Source organism: Amphibalanus amphitrite, unplaced genomic scaffold, assembly GCF_019059575.1.
Source record: "Amphibalanus amphitrite isolate SeventyFive unplaced genomic scaffold, NRLGWU_Aamphi_draft 000397F_arrow, whole genome shotgun sequence".
Taxonomy (NCBI): domain Eukaryota; kingdom Metazoa; phylum Arthropoda; class Thecostraca; order Balanomorpha; family Balanidae; genus Amphibalanus; species Amphibalanus amphitrite.
Window position 1 is genome coordinate 151,962 of NW_024881891.1, and position 17,539 is coordinate 169,500.

A 17,539-nucleotide genomic window follows, 5' to 3' on the forward strand; every position below is an offset into this window, starting at 1 on the left:
CGAACGCACAAAACTCCAGCTTTTAATTTAGTGCGTGTGCGAATTGCGGTCAAGAAAAAAGAATTTAACTGTCTATATTCCTCTTAAAACAATGAAGGATGAATGAGAAAAACGCTGTTTTGAACAATCGTATATTAATTTTTTCTCAATTAAGCGAAAGTACAAAATTTTCAACTATTATTACATTTGCTCTCACAAAACTCATCACTTTTAAGCATGACGTCATGTCAGCCAAATTTACTAGCGCCATCTCTGGAGAGCATCTTTCGAAACCTCCAGACGATAGAGAGAGCCTTGCGTTGTCGGTTGGTGTTGTAATTTTTCGTTATTAGAGGAGAAAATGAGTAATGATGCAGAGTGCTGTGCTGCATATTCCGATGACTGCAAGCTTTTTGCCTTTTCAAGTCCAGATGGACGTTTGAAAATATGGGATACCGATTCTGGGACGCTGAAACAAGAGTATGTTCCCAGCTCACATTTGTCCGCGGCAGCCACGTGTCTATCATGGCGTGGACAGGTGGGTTCAATTTTGTTTTTCCATTTCACATTTCCAATATTTTTAAGATTGTAAAGTAGGTTGTACTTTCAATTTTCTCGCTGTAATGACCATTCAAAGTACGTAAAGTACAACTGGTTAAAATTGCTCGAAAAGTGAAGTCGGTACTGTCATTGATGATGATGAAGTTTGGATTTTTGTAGTTGAAATTTTTGCTTAATCATTGGAACTAGTATACTTACTTGTAATTTGCAATGGTGTAAATGTCTGAAAATTCTTTAATTTTAAACATTTTTAGGTAGGAGCCTGACCCAAACAGTATGACAAACATCAGCTCTAGCGGCATAATAAGGGTGCCGCTCCCAACTTCAACTCAGTTGAAGTTGGGAGATTAACCTTTACCCTACTGAGTATAACATCTGACACCTACTCTGGTATTTAAGGCTGGGGAGATAATGAAGCATATATCAGTTTCATTTTCCATATTGTATAATAATAATAATAATAATGCCCTTTATTTCGTTCCATCCTTGAAACATATGTGAGCACACATGGAACACACACCACACCACAGCAGTCCCATACATGGGACGTCAGCGCTCAACAATGCGCTTTAACTGTGACGCAAACACATTTACAAGATCAGAGCGAGTCACAGAACTGATCTCGAGGCCCATGAGACCATACTGCCGGAGAAGACACTGGTAGTCTTTGATCAGGATGCCTCCACGGCCAATCTCACTTGACAGGACCGCTTTAATTATAGCATTGTTGCTGCACAGCAGTCTTTTATAGAACATAATCTTCCTATTAGCTATAAGCATTGGACATGTAAGAATATTCAATGAGTAACAGAGAGGATGATTTCTATGGGATTTAGGAACACCGACCAGTTTTTTCACACACGAGTGGTAAGCCACACACAATGCACGATAAGCCACTTTAGCACCTGAGGAATCCCAAAGTTCACAGCCATAAAGGTTTGTACAATAGGCCTTGAACAGTTTAATCTGAATCTCACTGCTTGCCTGCCCCACCAAAGCACGAAGCATATTGACATTATAGTACAGCGACCTCTTGGTTCTCCTGATATCACCACTGTCATTTAGGTCAGGTTCCAGCACATGGCCAAGGTATTTAACCTGGGTTACGAGAGATAGTCTGGTACCATTTAAGGTAATGCTAGGAGCCTGAGAATTGGATAAATGTGCAGAAGCAGCACATTCCTTAGGATTAAAAACCATGCACACAGTTTTTTTGGTATTAAAACTAATATTTCTGTCAATTGCGAACCTTTCACACTCATTAATTAGCTTTTGTAGTCCAGCTCGGGAAGGCGACAAAAGCACAAGATCATCTGCATATGCCAAAACATTAATGGGACGATTTCTAACATGACAGCCGATCTGAAGCTGCTGCAACCTTTCAAGAAGATCATCAATGTAAACATTGAACAAAAGTGGAGAAAGATTACCACCCTGCCTGACTCCATTGGTGACTGCAAATGACTTTGATCTGCTCTCAGCCCACTTAACTTCCATCTTTTGTGATCTATACCATTGTATGAGCAGCTTTAAATAGGGTTGGGGAACGCCACGCTGCTGGAGTATCTGAAAGAGTTTGGAATGACATACTCTATCAAATGCCTTGCTGGCATCTAAGAAGCAAGCATATACAGGGCTACCTAACCTATTATACAACGCAACTGTTTCCTTAAGGATGAAAGTTGCATGCGTGGTAGAGTGATCAGCCTTGAATCCAAACTGGGCATCGCTGGTATGCAAAAAAGGCTGCAGTCTCTCAAGAAGAATTAGTTCCAAGACTTTTGATAAGGTAGTAGACAGAGCTATAGCTCTATAGTTTGATGGGTCAGTAAGCGACCCGCTCTTATCCTTAACAAGAGGTGTCAGAAGTGAAAAAACCAGTTCATCAGGGATGGAAGCATGGTTTAAAATGGCATTTAAGATAACTGCTACTACAGACAGCACATCAGGCTGTAAACACATTAAATGTTCAGCAGAGATATCATCAAATCCAGCCGCTTTACCAGCTTTAAGGGTTTCTACGACCCTGCAAACGTCCCCTGTGGTAATGGGAGGGACATCAAGTGATGGTTCATGGGCAAGCTGATAGAGAAGAGCACTGTCACTCCCACAACTGTCATCATTCAATATATTCCTAAAGTGGTCACCCCACATTTCAGCAATATTGACACTACCCGAGACATTTCCAACGCTGGGAGGGAGAGAAGTACCCGCTCCTAGACGCCTCTTAACAAGGACCCAAAAATGGTCATACTGTTTGTTAAACAACGAGGCAGCCAGTCGGCCTGCCTCATGTTTAAGCTGCTCTCTTTTACACTTTCTCAAGGCATACTTGAAAGCAAGCCGAGTTTGTCTCATCTGCATCGCAATTCTGCCCTCCTTTGGAGAACCACGTGACTTCCAAAGAAGAAAGGCATGACGAGCAACGTCGTGCTTAAGTATCTGATGTAACATAATGTATGTTACATAAGAGCCAAACCACCCAAACCTCCCCTTTCTTTTCATTCTACTTCTACTTTCTTCTTTGCCAGGTCATGACAAAGGTATAAGGCAATATTTGTGGTAATGTTTTTGTTATTTTGATATGACACTATATAAATATTGGTCTTGACCAAAAGTCTTGAAGTCTAAAGAAGTCTAATGGATGTTAGAGTAATTGCAACATGTAAGAGATAATTGATCAGCCTGCTTAATATGGATGTTGATGCTTTTATGATGTTAATTTTGTTGGTACCTAGACTTGGAAAGTATATCAAGAGTACACTACTTAAGTACCTATAAGATAAAAGCTTTTGGACCACTTTTATAAACTTTTTCAGTTTTCTCTATGGTAAGTGATAAAATTGGGAGTTTTGCTTATATTGATCATCAGATAAAGAGAAATGGCAGGTGCAACATCAAATTTATGAGATGCTTTTACTTTTGTTTTTCAAGTCTGCTTATATGCTGTACAACCTGCATCTTCTTAGCATAAAGGCTGCCCAGTGACCCTGCTTTTTGTTTTCACTCCATGGAAATGGCAAATGAAGTTGATAAGTCGAGCCATAATCACCGATTTATAAATGGAGACTTGTGGTCAGCTGCACTTGCTGACTATCATTATGCAGTTATTGCCTCTGGCTATTTTAGACTAAGTCTACATTTATTGGATGATTTCTCAACTCTGGTGACTTTAGGCAGCTGTTTCATGTACCTATCCCTACAGAGAACTATTATAACAAGATTTTTTTTTTGAAACCGCTTTTGTGGTGAGGGAATTGAAATAGTTTTCAAATAACTGGGATCACTCAAATCCAATCTGAGTAGTGCACTACAAACTGAAAGTAAGTGGAAAATTTGGCATAGGTTACCATCAAAATGCTGAATGCTTGCCATAGCCCATAATGTTTAGTTACTCTTTCACATTCTCAAGAAATATTGCAGGTCAATACAAATGTTCAAATAGTGCTTTGGAAAGAGGTTCCTGCACTGTGATGGCAAACATGGCATTGAGTAGTAACTAGGAAGTAGTTTTTTTATTGAAAACAAAAGAGAAGTGTACCTAACATGAAATTATGGAGCCCAATCCTAAATTTTAAACAATGCTAATTATGGCTGCTATTTGGGCACCAGGGCATGCCAGTTTCAGTAAAAAGTTACAAAACTTCTCAATGGCATCTGAGTCATATATTTTATTGACAGTAGAAGAAAAAGTACTCCAAAGAAGTGCATTGGCAAAGTTATACCAGAAGACTGTATTGAATCTCCAAAAGGAAACCTTTGGTGATCCCCAAATCAATATTTTGAAATTATTGTCTCATTTGTAAGCCGACATATTGGACTTGATGATAAACACTATAGTGTAAATTCGATGTTATTCAAGCTTAATGCCAAAAGTAATGACAGAAAAACATTTACCACAAAAACATCAAGTTAAGCACTTTGCCATCTCAAGACCAAAATTTTCACCTCAGCCAATTCCTGAAAACTCAATCGCGGAAGAGCTTAAAAATAAATGTAGATTGGAACAAGATTATTTTTTACATTCAGGTGACAAAAATTGGACTCTGGATGAAATCACTGGTTCTAACTCAAGCGTGCCCCAGTCCGTTGGGCCCGTGTATGCCCTAATCGATCTGACGGTACCCCGTGTGTTCCCCAGTCGATCTGACGGTACCCCGTGTGTTCCCCAGCCGCTCTGACCGTACCCCGTGTGTTCCCCAGCCGCTCTGACCGTACCCGGTGTGTTCCCCAGTCGGCTGGCGAGACGCCGCGGCACAGGAAGCAGCGCGCCCGGTCCTCCGGCGGCGGCGGCGGCCCGCTGCTGGCGCTCGGTACTCCGACCGGCTCCGTCCTGGTGTACAGTGTGCTGGCCGGAGACCTGCAGACGGAGCTGACCGCGGACGGCGGCACCGCCGGCGGGGCGGCCATCCACTGCGTGGCCTGGGACGCCGGCGGACAGAATGTGTTCGGCGGCGCCGCCGACGGTCATGTCCTGCAGTGGGCCATCAAAAACGGAAAGGTCAAATGGTAAGACTCAGAGCTGTGGGCTGGGATCAGGGATTATGCTGTTATTCCATGCAGCCGTCAGCAGTATATAAAGTAGTTATTCTATCACCTGAATTTATCCCAATCGTTTCATGTAGGGGTTTGGGGATAATCTGTTGAGTTGAATTTAGTTTTGGTACAATTAGCATTGTTGGCATGATAAGCATTGCTATTGTGTTGTTGACTCAGTGTATGATTTAGTTTTGGTACAATGAGCATCGTTGGCATGATAAGCGCTGTTGTTGTGTTATTGACTCAGTGTATGTCGAATCTCGAGTGTAGGTACGCGCCGTTCCTCTGACGCCGGGTCTCTCCGTGTCATCTCCAGTAAGCTGAAGGCGGGCAAGTCGCCGGTGTTCAGCGTGTGCCCGCTGCCGGACGGCGCCACCGTGCTGACTGCCGGCCGCACTATCGTCTGGTGGGAGCTGGCCACGGGTACCCAGCTGCGCCAGTACCCGGGGCACGCCACGCCCGTCACCTACCTGCAGCACGTGCCGCTGCCGGGACTGGACGGCGACGGCGGCTACTTCGTGAGCGCAGCCGCCGGCGGACGGGTGGTCAGCGCCTGGCAGCTGAGCCGCGCGGCGGACGGCGACGCCCAGCCGGCGGCGTCCGTGTCGTTCGCGCTGTCGGCCGAGCCGAGCCAGGTGTGCGTGACGCGTCAGCCGGCCGATGACGCCGTCCTGGTGACGGCTGTCACCACCACCGGCGTACTGCACGTGTTCGAGCGGCAACTCAACGGGTGAGTCGATGCTAAACAGGGATAGTCGTCTCTGTACCATGACGTGCATCTCAGCTCCCATGCCGCTATTATATCTTTAATTTAGCTATTATGATAGTTCAAATGTTTTCCATTGCCTAATTTATGCTGTTTGGATTTCGCCCCGCAGATAGCAATTCGCTGAGATTATTATGAACCCCATCACCATGTAAGATGAGATCGATAAGTCTCCGAAAATATTCATCGGTCGATGTGGATTACCTCCTGTCACATGATCTGCTGCAACCTCGAAATCTGTCTGACCATCGCAGCTGTTTGTATCCCTGCCGCTCTGACCGTCACCATCACCTCTCCGCCCAGGGTGAAGAAGAAGCCCGTAAAGCCGAAGCTGACAGTGCGGGTGGCCAGCGACTGTGCGGTGCCGAAGCCTCTGCCGGTGCTCTGCGCCCGGCCCGGCAGCGAACAGCCGACCAAGCTGCACCTGTGTCATGGCTCCTTCCTGCGGCCAGCCTTCGAGCGGCTGGTGAGTAGCGGCTCACTCACATCGGTCTCTGCTGTACATACAGCGCGGTCTCGGATGGCGGAAAAGGAAAAATAAACTGGGTGCATGAACTTTGGAACCGAAGGCCACACAAAGCAGCTGCTAGCCAAGTACATATATTTACGGAGTAACCACTTACCACTCCTTTGCTTTTCGAGCTTCACGCCCCCCACCCCCACCCCCACCCCACAGTATGTCTGAGAAATGCGAGCTTTCATCAGTCCGTCGTCGCTGCCTGTGACATTGACCTCGTCTCTGTCTCGCCAGCCGTACGAGACAGATGAGCCGTCGCTGTGTCTGGTGCGGGCCGACCCGGCCGCAGCGCCGGCGGCGGCTCCGTCGGCGGCCGCCGGGCGGGTCAAGACGCCGGCGACGGACGGGCCCGTGCGGCAGCTGGCGGCCGGCCACCTCTCCACCGGGCGAAAACGGCGCGCCGGGGACGCAAGTGACGCGGCGCCGGCGCTCCCCACCGCCGAGCTGCCACTGGAGCAGCGGCTGGGCGGCCTGGTGGCCACGGCGGCGGGCCGGCCGGCGGCGCCGCCCTCGGCCTCCAGCATGGCGCAACTGCTGGTGCAGGTACGCGTCAAGGAGACAAGGAGTCTGGAGAATAGCTCTGCAGACCCACTAGTGCAGGTTCACAAACACAGTGGTGTATTTGCTCACGGACTTCTATTATAGATCAAGACATGGGCTTCGGTATCGAATGAGTGCTGCTGGAGCTAGGGATGCTCTCTGCAGTAATATGGAGTATGGAATTAGGACTCTATGTCTGGGATTAGGTAACTTCAAACAAGGTTAAGCTTAGCTAAGTTCATTGAGTCATCCACAGACACACACCCAATGATGGTTGAAGTCATAATATAAAACAATTGTGGTCACCAGTGTTGTATTGGAAATCTGGACTGACTGGCTGTCTGCGTCCGTCGGAAGGGTCTGGCCAGTAAGGACCGGGCCATGCTGCGCACTGTACTGGAGACGGAGGACCCGGCGGTGGTACGCAGCACCGTGAACGCGCTGCCGCTGGACGCTGTGCTGCCCTTCATCGACCGGCTGGGACACCTGCTGCGGTTCGCCGACCAGTGAGTACCGACTGCGCTTGTGCGCCTCCACTGCGGGGATACAGGCGGCGCTTGGGGTTCCTAGACCCCCGCCAGCGCCCTTCTGTCCGTCCTGGGCTAAAGACGACCTGTCGACCGCTGTTATTCCCGCAAACTGGCCTGTTTTACTGTGTTTGAAAAGTTCGGCGTTGCGTTTCAGGACTTTCTCGGCTCCTGTGTTGTGTTTGAAGTTTGGTGTTGTGTTTCATGAGTTTCTCGGCTATTGTGTTGGTCTTTTTTCGGAAGTTTCTCGGCGCCGCAGTGGCTGATTGCGTTTTTGTGTTTCAGGAGTTTTTCGGCGCTGCAGTGGCTGCGGGCGGTGATGGAGCGGCACTCGTCCTACCTCCTAACGCAGACCGATCTGGACTCGGTGCTAGCGCCCGTCTACAGCAGCGTACAGGTAATTACGGTGGGGCTGATAAATGCATGCACGACTGCGTGTGCCGCTGTGGTCACACTGATATGTCTCGACCGAGTGTCTCATGTCAGCCTCCTTCACGCCGCCACTGCCCCCGTTGCCACTGCTGTCCTGACGACTGAAGTGCATACATCGTCCGAGTTCTGGCTTGTCATATCTGTTGTCGGTCGTGTTACGGTGGCTTCAGCTCGACTCTGCCCCTACTTTCTCCGTCCCCTCCCGCGTTTGCTCGCGGTATGACGGTGACGCCCTCCCCCATAGGTGCGTCTGCGCTGCTTCCCCCGGCTGCTGCAGCTGCGCGGCCGGCTGGATCTGCTCACCGGACAGATGGCCGCCCGGAGGAAACGGACGGCGGCCGTCTCCTCGACGCCCGCCGAGCCGCTGCTCAGCTATAGAGACGGTGAGAGACGGGGTACAGAGCCGTCATTAGGGACTGAGAGGGACGCCGGGGAGGCCCCTGTGGTGCTGGTTATTTTGATGGTTATTGTTATTGGTGGTGCTTGCCATGTTTCGTCCTTTGTGCTCTTTACTTGTATGTGTGTGATAAGGTCACTTATATCGGACGATACATGGATGGTATGTTTAGATACTCCTATACACTCGCCTTCAACGTGTAATTCTGTTATGGAAGTGCAGCGTTCGTAAAGCGTCAGGTGTATTTGATGACCTGGTGTTTCAAAGCTCTGCAACATTAGCTCGCGTTGGCGAAATTCTGAGCTGTGTCACGCATGGTACAGCTTGAACAAAGTCACGCGTACAAACGGTTGTTGATGACTACGTTTATCGATTTGGGATTGGGCAGTTTTATGGTGGCGATTCTACAGTAGTCTGCCTACGAATAGAACACTGGTTGAATAACTATCTTGCAAGCAAATATGCTAATAAGACTAACTATATGTCAAAAATCCCTTACCTGAATGCGACATGCTAGGTATTTTGTGCCGGCTCTGCTTGCGACAATGTGTATCGATATTGTTTTGTTTGTTGGGTAAACTAGATGGTTTGGACTGACATCCCGCCTGTCTCGGCAGACTCGTCTGATGACGAGGGCGGCCTGCTGGGCCGGCCGCCGCCGTCACCTGACGACGTCTCGGACATGTCGGATGACCCCGAGATGGAGGACCAGGCGATGGAGGTGAGCGGTGCTAGAGGGGCAGAGACCGGGGACACTATCTGACCGAGCATTTACGCCTTACCGAGGATTCAGTCTTTGACCACGGATAGACATAAGGCCTCCGATCACGAATCTATGCCTTTTGACGGGGTCCGTCCACGCAGTTTTCGATGGGATGAGATCCTGTCACTGGCGAAGGATCCACGTTTCCCTACCACGAATCAACGCGTTTTGCCACTCCTTCCTCTCATGATTTCCAAGCCAAAAATTGGCTGATTGATCAAGCATTTTGAAGCACGAAGCAGCACAACAGTATAACTTTTTCAGCAGGCCTCAGGACCAGACATTCACAACCTGTTACCAGAAATCATCTTTACCAAGAAGTCAAACTGGTTGGTCGATATGTGCTATATTTATTTTAGTTTCTGTGTCTTGTTTATTTATATTATGCTGTTTGCCATCGCTTCTGTGGGTTGAAGTGAAATGAAGCGGCAACGCCCGGAAGAGCGGTAACTGACTGCTCCATGTCCCTCCGCCAGGATGAGGACGGCTCTGAGGAGGCCGAGGACGCCGAGGACCTCGAGGAGGACGAGGAGGACGAGGACAGTGGTGATGAGGACGAGGACGAGCTCATGAACGGTGACTGATCGCCAGCCGGCCGGGTGTGTGTGCGTGAGAGTGCCAGAGGTTGTAGCGGCGGCCGTGCGTGCCGCCGGATCGGCTGGGACCGTGCGGCGGAGCGGAGTCGCTCCGCAACTGGTTAACGGTGGTGTTTGTGGCTCTTTTGTTGAAATGTGACGGTTTTTAGAGCGACATATCCCGGTATCGGTCTAAAATCGCCGTTGAAATGGTGCCTGTGATGACGGGACTGCTGGCGGAGCTGTGTGGCCGCCCGGGTGGGCTGGCGGGACGGAGGCCGGTCGCCCGTTCCGCCCACAGACAAACGGACGGTCGACGCCGACCGGCCCCCGCAGCTGTTGCCACAATCGAAACAGAGCGATATTTTTATCGTGTGTCGTGCGCGGGCGCCTTGCCGATGCCTTTTAGCAGCGCGGATGGAGGGTGTGGGCGCCTGTGCCGCGCGCTAATACAAGGTCATGCCGCACTCAGCCGAGTGTTGAGACCGGGCCGGGCCCGGCTGGCCGCGGCGAGACGGGTACTTCCATCGCCCGCCTTGTGTGTTATACCATCCTGCGTCGAACGGAGACGCCGTATCTGACTACCGACTAGCCGTCCCCTGAGGACCGGCTATATCTGTCGATACATCACCCGGAATAACCCACTGGCCTCGTGAACCGCTGTCGTTCAGAGGCGTGACAAACACGGGTTTGATACGATCCGTTGGGTGCCGATATCACTGGTGTGAAATGCGAAGGCTACTGACACCATCGACAGTGACGAAAAAATGAACACGCCATAGCAAGTGCTACTTCTGGTGGAAATGGGCCAACGTGTCGCCAGGAGCTTCGAAAATGTAAAAACCATACTTGATAACGAGAAATCCGTGCGACGGACTGTGTTGCGCTGTGTTTGTTATTTTTTATCGAGGGGATCTTGCAGCGCACATTGTGAAAGGGACATGAACCGGGTCTTATCTTTCTCAATAAAGGTATTGACGTGTGCGTCAAAGTCTGATTATCATCGATCTGCATGTTGAACACGCATCGACAGCCGACTGAGGTTCACAGGCAGTGTTTGGAACGCTCGTATTCACAGAATGGCACTATATTGGCATGTATGGAAGGGTGGGGTGGGCCACTCAATATACCACTCAATGTACCCTGGGGTGGGGCAGTAGTCGAGTCAGCAATCGGAAGCAGCAGCCGCCCGACTAAAATCAGATTTTTTATTTGTGCAGCTTCACGGACGAAGCCCATCCACCAGTCTTCAAGAGACAATCGGATACATCATTGCATTAGCGGAACAGAGAGTAATAGGTACGCCAGTTCAGCCGCAGCAAAGTTGTCTCTGCAAAGGAGAGCATTGTGGACGCCAGGTAAAAAAATTCAAGTCCCGGCGCCCCAAGAAGCCCAAAGCTGCTCATAAGCATCGAATAAAATTGCTAGAAAGCTAAATAGAACAGCTAAGCGTGGCTGCCGCGGCCGCAAAGCGGTTTATGCGCGGAGACTGCAAGCTAGCACAGGAAAAAGTAGCACCAATAAATGGAGACTGCATCTTCGCATAGGAAGATAGCCCGAGCACCAAAAGTGACTACAGCGCGGCGGCCGGTTGGTGGTCATGCATCGCCCGTGGCCTGTGGCCGACGGTTGAGTCCGGTACACGAAGGGACGTCGCTGCTTGCCGCCATCCTCCCGTGTATGTCTGTTGTTATCGGCTGATCAAGACGTTCACGGAGCTGCCAGCTGGCCAAATGACGTCAACCTCCGTACATTTAGGGATACCGGACGTAGCCGCGCTGTGTTTGCCTATCACATCAGGCCGCAGCTACTGCGATGAGTAATGATTGCAGTGCCTGCCACAGCCGTGGAACAAGCATATTCCGTGCGATCGGGTCCGCCCCTGCTCCGTGAAAGCCGGTCGCTGTTTTTCTGTTTGTCCATTGTCCGCGAACGGCCGTACATGGGCCGGACGGCGCGCGACACGCGATGGTCAGTCGTGGTGGGGAGTCGCACCGCCCTCTGTACGCCCTTCCGTCAACACCTCGGTCCGTCCTTCCGTCAGCACCTCGGTCCCTCCGTCCGTCCATACGGCCGACTGCTAGTGGTCCTTCTTCAGCCCGTCAATCCGTCCGTTCATCTGTCCATGAGTCCTTCCACCCATAATCCTAGGTTTCGCCATCCCAGCCATCTAATCGTACCTTCCGTCCATCCGTCTTTCCATCAGTCTATCCGTCGGTCCATCCATATTCCATCCTACCATTTTAGGTCCATCAGTCTATCCGTCGGTCCATCCATATTCCATCCTTTCATTTTAGGTCCGTATGTCCGTCCGTCTGTCCGTCTACAATCTGTCGGCACAGCTGCCAGATGTCCGGGCAGTGTCACACCGCAGTCCCGTCACCATACGATCCCCGATGTAAGGCTTTATATCCCCGGTGTCTGATGATATAGGGGAGAGTGGGGCAATGGCGACACCATAAGCATTTTGCTCAATAGCTTAGCTATTTGAAGCTATTTTATGGTGATTTTGACTGTGGTTGTAGCCAAAGGAATAGGCTTCCAGATAGCACCCAGTTTTAGTATCTCAGATCACTGATGACAGATTCAGAGCCTACGCGAAAATGTGTTGAAAAATGGGGGTGCAAAAAAGCGAGGGGTAATGCCGGCCACTAAGTGCAATAGCACAAAAGTCGAAATATCGTCACTGGTATTCATCCTTAAACCGTTCTTTCGATGGAAATTTAAGTGAGAATTAAGAAACGACAACTGTATTCAGCAGTTAGCAGTACACTGCACTGCAACACAACACTGCACTCGCTGCAACACAACAGCGCGGCGCCAACAGAGCAGCAAACTAACACAACCGTAAACACAGCAAGCAAACTAACACAGCCGTAAACACAGCAACTCGAAACGTTGAGCTTTAACGACAGAAGTCGCAAACAAAACCGCGTGGAGTCATTCCGGACACGTGTCCGGTATTACCCCGAGGTCAGCTTTATTTTAAGAAAGCAGGCAGCAGTCAAAGGCATTGCGCCGCAAACGCCTCACATCCAGCAGTCGCCTAAGAAAGGCTTAATTGAAGGTCATTGCAAAGCAGCACTTCTGAAAATGCGTTAACACATTTCACAGTCAGCAAATAGATGCAACAAAAATTAAAAATCAGATACGAAAAACACATTTAACGCTTTAAAAATGAAAATAATGGAGCTACGGTGACAAATTTGCACCACGTGCTAGAATGGCGCTCAACTGAAATGTAAACAACATCAGCTGATCAGTAATGGACAAAGTACTCACTAGAGATGGGTGGCCGGCATTACCCACCGTCCGCCATTGCCCCACTCTCCCCTACTGCGAGACTGACAGTCTGACTCCGCGGGAATCCCAGACACGACAAAAGAACAGCGGGGAAAGGGAGGGGGAGATGTGGGTAGAAGTGAGGGACATATGAACGCCAGTCGCCGTGCCAGCGCGCAGTCAGGCGCCGTGGTATTTCCGGCGTACCGGCTGTATGGTGGTGGAGGGTGGGAGGGGCGACCGCGGCGAGTGCAATACATTATACGCACCATATAAAATACTAGTGAGAACCTCTAGTTACGCGAGGTCAACTCCGGACTTTCGCAACACGTCAAAGTACGGCAGCGCTTATTGAGCTGTCCGCATTGCTCGCTGTTTTGCAATTGTATCACGTCTCGCCAATTTACGACACTCGGCATTAAAGGCGGCAAAAACTTTGCCTAATCGGCAAGGATCGCGGTCTTAGGCAACATTTGGTGGTTTTCTTGCTAGGTTCTTATCTTGCTCATTGATTCTTGCCCAGGTGCTCAGTTCTCCAACTCACAGCAAATGACTTGATCCGGCTACGAACACCATGATTGAAACGCTGAATTAATAAGACTAACGCGATTTGGAATGAAGGATTTTGCTACAGAACATTAAATGTCTTATCCGTTTTTTTTTTTCTAGAGATTTTTGGCATTTCAGGGATGCATAGTAAAGAGAATATTGAGGATAGCTGCTTACTGTTATGCACAAACGCACCCAAAATAAACCCAGGTACCCGTACCCGCTTATGGCCCAACATATCTCTGCCATTCTTGAGTTATTCTTCTCAGTGTTGTAAACACAGCAGCCACTGTCCATCCTTTCCTCACCACCGTCCTGTAATATCATCCAGCATCTCTCGCACCCCCAGAAACCGGCTGCCACGCAGGCTACCGGCGTGGCGGCGGCGGCGTCCGAGCGCCTCCCGTTGCGCCGGCGCCGCCCGCAGCCCATCCGCCCGTGTGGCGGCGCGGCAGCCCCGTCCGGCGGCGGCAGCGGTGGCGACGGGGGCAGCGGTGGCGGCGGCGGCGGCAGTGGGCCCTGTGACGGCGGCAGTGGGCCCGGTGACGGCGGCGGCGGCGGACCGGTGCCGCTCGTGACGGCAGTGCGGAGCTGGTGGCAGACGGCGGACGGTGGTTTGGTGTGGTGCACAGACTGGTGTGAGCGAGCGACTGGCGATGGAACTCAGCAGGAGAGCACCACTGGTGGTCTGGGGGCTGGTGCTGGTGACGGTGGCGGTCGCAGGAGCTCTGGAAGGTGAGAGGGGGAGAGGCCAGGTGTTGGGAGGGAGGGAGGCAGACCATGCGGGCCGTCCGCCAGGAGGGGAGTCCGATCAGACACGCAGTCTCCCTCACGCCCAACGTAGCGGACATGAGGGGAGAAGTTTGGCACGAGTGGAGGCAAATGCTAAACATAAAACGTGTTTCAGCATTGGACGGGCGATAGTGTCTTTAAATTTCGCTTTAGGCATGCTTATTAGCACGCTTTTATTCCTCCTGCTTGCCTTTTACCGCATGCTTTGCCCTTCGGAACTCGAGTCGTATAAACTGAACTTATGTACGATTACGTGTAAATTCACATAAAAGGACTAAGCATGACGCTATTATAAGCTGCAATGTACGAGCTCAAGTGGAGAAAGCGCGCTTAACCTGACGTAAACAGCCCATCACCGTAATCCCGCCTGTCGTGCCTTTTCCTGGCGCTGTTTTCCGTGCAGAAGTGACCAGACAGCACTCATCCAGACCCACGTCACTGGCAGGGTGCTGGGCCCTTTGTCGGCACCAGGTCTGCATCGTACGTGAAACACATACATGCAAGTGTGGCACATTTTTACGATTCAAAACAATGGTCCAGCTATATAAGTTTTACGAGCGAACGTGAATCATGCTTGCTTCAGTATTTGTAGCACCGAACTAAGTAGAACGCTACATTCAGAAGTGTGTCCCTACGTGATATGATTTTACGTAATTAGTTATTCCAAAAGATTATGTATCCAGCTTTCTGTGGCCTACCGAGCTCGACTGGCCGCCGTCCAACCCTGTCGCCGGGTGGGTCGTGCAGGACCGGACCGACCGGACGGCCGTCACCACCTGGCGTGATGACCGCTCCTCCCTGCGTCACGGCTGATGGGAATCGGCACGGTAACCGCCCTTTAAGTCCGGGCCCGAGCACGCCGAGGCCCCTCCCGCTGCCGGTAGCTACCGCCTAATCACTTGCCTTCCCTGGACGATAGACAGAGCTCCTTTTAGGTTTAGCCACTGCAAAGTGAGGCCTATTCAAGGACAGTCGTTGGGAGGAGTACCAAGTTCACACCCAATTTCATGAACACAATTTTAATGGTCAACACGTCTTATAAGGTATTGATATAAGGTTAAAGTTTCTTAAATTCTTGTGCGCATATTTTATGTTATACCACTTACCAGCGTCTAATCAGTTGAGGTAGACGACTGAAGTGATTCGACACACGTGTGAGTCGGACGGTCTGACTCATGTCTCCCCGTAACTGAGTAGGTCGCTCCGACTCACCTCCTCCATCCGCCTGAGTCGGAGTGGGCCGTTCTGACTCACCTGGCTCGTCCGGAGTCGGCTAGCACATCTCTCTCCGTCCCACGCGGCCGCCGGGCCTGAGTCAGACACGCGTCGGAGCGGGCCGGTTCGAGGCCGCCTAACGGCCGCACTGCGGCACCGTTTGAACCCGGCGGCTCTCTCTCGCGCGCGCACCGGACACACCTCACGCGTCTGTGCTCTGCTCTCGCCGCCGAGCGGTCCCCATTCAGCCCGTCCCGTCAGGATTCATCGGTGGGGACCGTTCTGCCCGAACGCACTCGCAACGGAGGGTCCATTCTGCGTCCCGACTTTGGCATATGGTGGTGCATTGCCATTGGTGGGTGGGTGGCTAGTGCAGCGTTCCACAGGTCACCACTGGCTAATGTCACAAGTCTCGCTGCGGTTGACGGTGCAAACGGCGGACAACACCGCTCGAACTAGCTCTGAATGTTCCGATGGTCCGCACCGAGCGTCCCAGACACGCAAACCGTGCCCGTTTTCCGCCGCCGACTTTCCTGGCCGCTCGGCCGTGCGGACCCTCTCCTGTCGATGGTCTAGAGATGGCCATCCACGCGAGCAGAGGTCACCGTCGAGGGTCACGGCCTACGATCAGTGGCCATCGCACTCCCCGTCTCCTCCGACCGGTCACATGCCGCTGCAGTGCGCACAGCACAATGGTGTTCCGCTATTCGAGACGATTTCCGCGTGCAGGGAAGATAACGCTAGACTTTTCCTTAGATATCATAGCATGTCGCGCATCAGTGAAAAGTAATTTAACGGAATTTACATCATGCATGTGACATCGTCAGTCTTCCCGCTGCATACCGTTACGGGCCATCCTCGCTCTAATGCCTGAGCATAAAACGTTTAATTAGAGTGATGATTTTGAACAAAAGTATCGCCGCGACTGCTCGCCAAGAAAAGTAGGCTGTCCCAGCCAGCTCGGCAAGCAGATTCAGTCACGCGTCTGCAAGAAGTCGCCCCGCTGCCTGGTTAGGTATTGTGATGAGCTGGCCGCTGGCTGGCTCTCTCGGTGCCGGGGAGAGGGTCGGAGGGAGCGGGGAGAGGGTCGGAGGGAGCGGGGAGAGGGTCGGAGGGAGGGAGCGGCAGAGCAGCGGGGCGCCCAAGGACAGCGGTCCCGCAGTTGCAGGAATCCCGCTGACCTCTATACGGCCCACGGACCGGACGGTCCAGCCGCTCTGCTGAGGGAGCGGTCCGCCCAGTGGATGCCAGAGTGCCTACCTACATCACTGGTGTATCACCATTACATCTCTGCAGTAATTTTCACACACTTTCTCTGTCACCGTGGCGATAGGTTGTGACAGGTGACGGCACTCTGTCCCTGTCACCAGGTAACTGGTGGTGACTGTGACAGGTGCAGCGACAGACTGCTCGACTGGTCGGCGGCGTTAGCACCCAGGTGAAATGATAGAGGTCGCACTTTTTTCAATGAAGCTACGCAAGTCGCAGTGATATTCGCGTGCGGTCTTGATTATCACCTATTACCTGCCCATGTGGAATGAATTATACGGAATCGTGGATATCATTGGATGATATGGAGAACAAAGACTGCATGAATACAGAACCATTGTGTGATGCACAAAGTCGGCGGAGGTTCTGACTCGTCATTGCGGTGAATAATGTCATCCTAGTGCAATGAGGGAGCGTATGGTGTGCCGCTACCCAATGTGGATAGAAGCCTGCACCACCGGAAGACAGCAGTCGAGGACAAAAGTGAGCCGGTGTTCGCATATTTGGAGTGCGGCCATAAGTTTTCGTCGGCTGAGCAGACGGGTTCACTCAGACCGACAGTAGAACCGGTGGTTATCACAGACGGGAGGAGGCGAAGGCTCCCTCACATGGTCAGCTCCATCAGACAGACTAAATGAAGTCAGAAATCCCCCCCCCCCCCGCGACGGAGCAGCTGGTCACGAAGCGCCAGCAACAGAGGCATGATATGAGAATTAGTGGCTGAAAGGAGCAGCCGCTGTGCTTCGAATATAGGAGGAGGTGCTGAAATAAAGTAGTCGCCACACCATATACGCACAGGGCAGGTGCTACGGAAAAGTGGTAAGTCGGAGATCGAC

At 51.2% G+C, this 17,539-nt stretch overlaps 2 protein-coding genes across 2 annotated transcripts in view; both read left to right on the plus strand.

Moving 5' to 3' along the window:
- Positions 1 to 300: 300 nt before the first annotated feature.
- On the plus strand, positions 301 to 10,593 carry LOC122390466 (WD repeat-containing protein 43-like). Its single transcript, XM_043383420.1, has 10 exons — positions 301 to 517; positions 4,775 to 5,049; positions 5,396 to 5,809; positions 6,149 to 6,311; positions 6,597 to 6,905; positions 7,260 to 7,408; positions 7,715 to 7,826; positions 8,106 to 8,244; positions 8,876 to 8,979; positions 9,498 to 10,593. Exons 1-10 carry the CDS (start codon positions 341 to 343, stop codon positions 9,603 to 9,605), a joined length of 1,950 nt encoding a protein of 649 aa, XP_043239355.1. The 5' UTR covers positions 301 to 340; the 3' UTR covers positions 9,606 to 10,593.
- A 3,317-nt stretch (positions 10,594 to 13,910) lies between these two features.
- LOC122390469 (sushi, von Willebrand factor type A, EGF and pentraxin domain-containing protein 1-like) overlaps positions 13,911 to 17,539 on the plus strand; it is a 35,866-nt gene continuing 32,237 nt past the window's right edge. Inside the window, exon 1 of the mRNA XM_043383445.1 lies at positions 13,911 to 14,162. Within this exon, the coding sequence (XP_043239380.1) occupies positions 14,084 to 14,162 (79 nt within the window). The 5' untranslated portion in view covers positions 13,911 to 14,083. The remainder of the gene's footprint in view (positions 14,163 to 17,539) is intronic.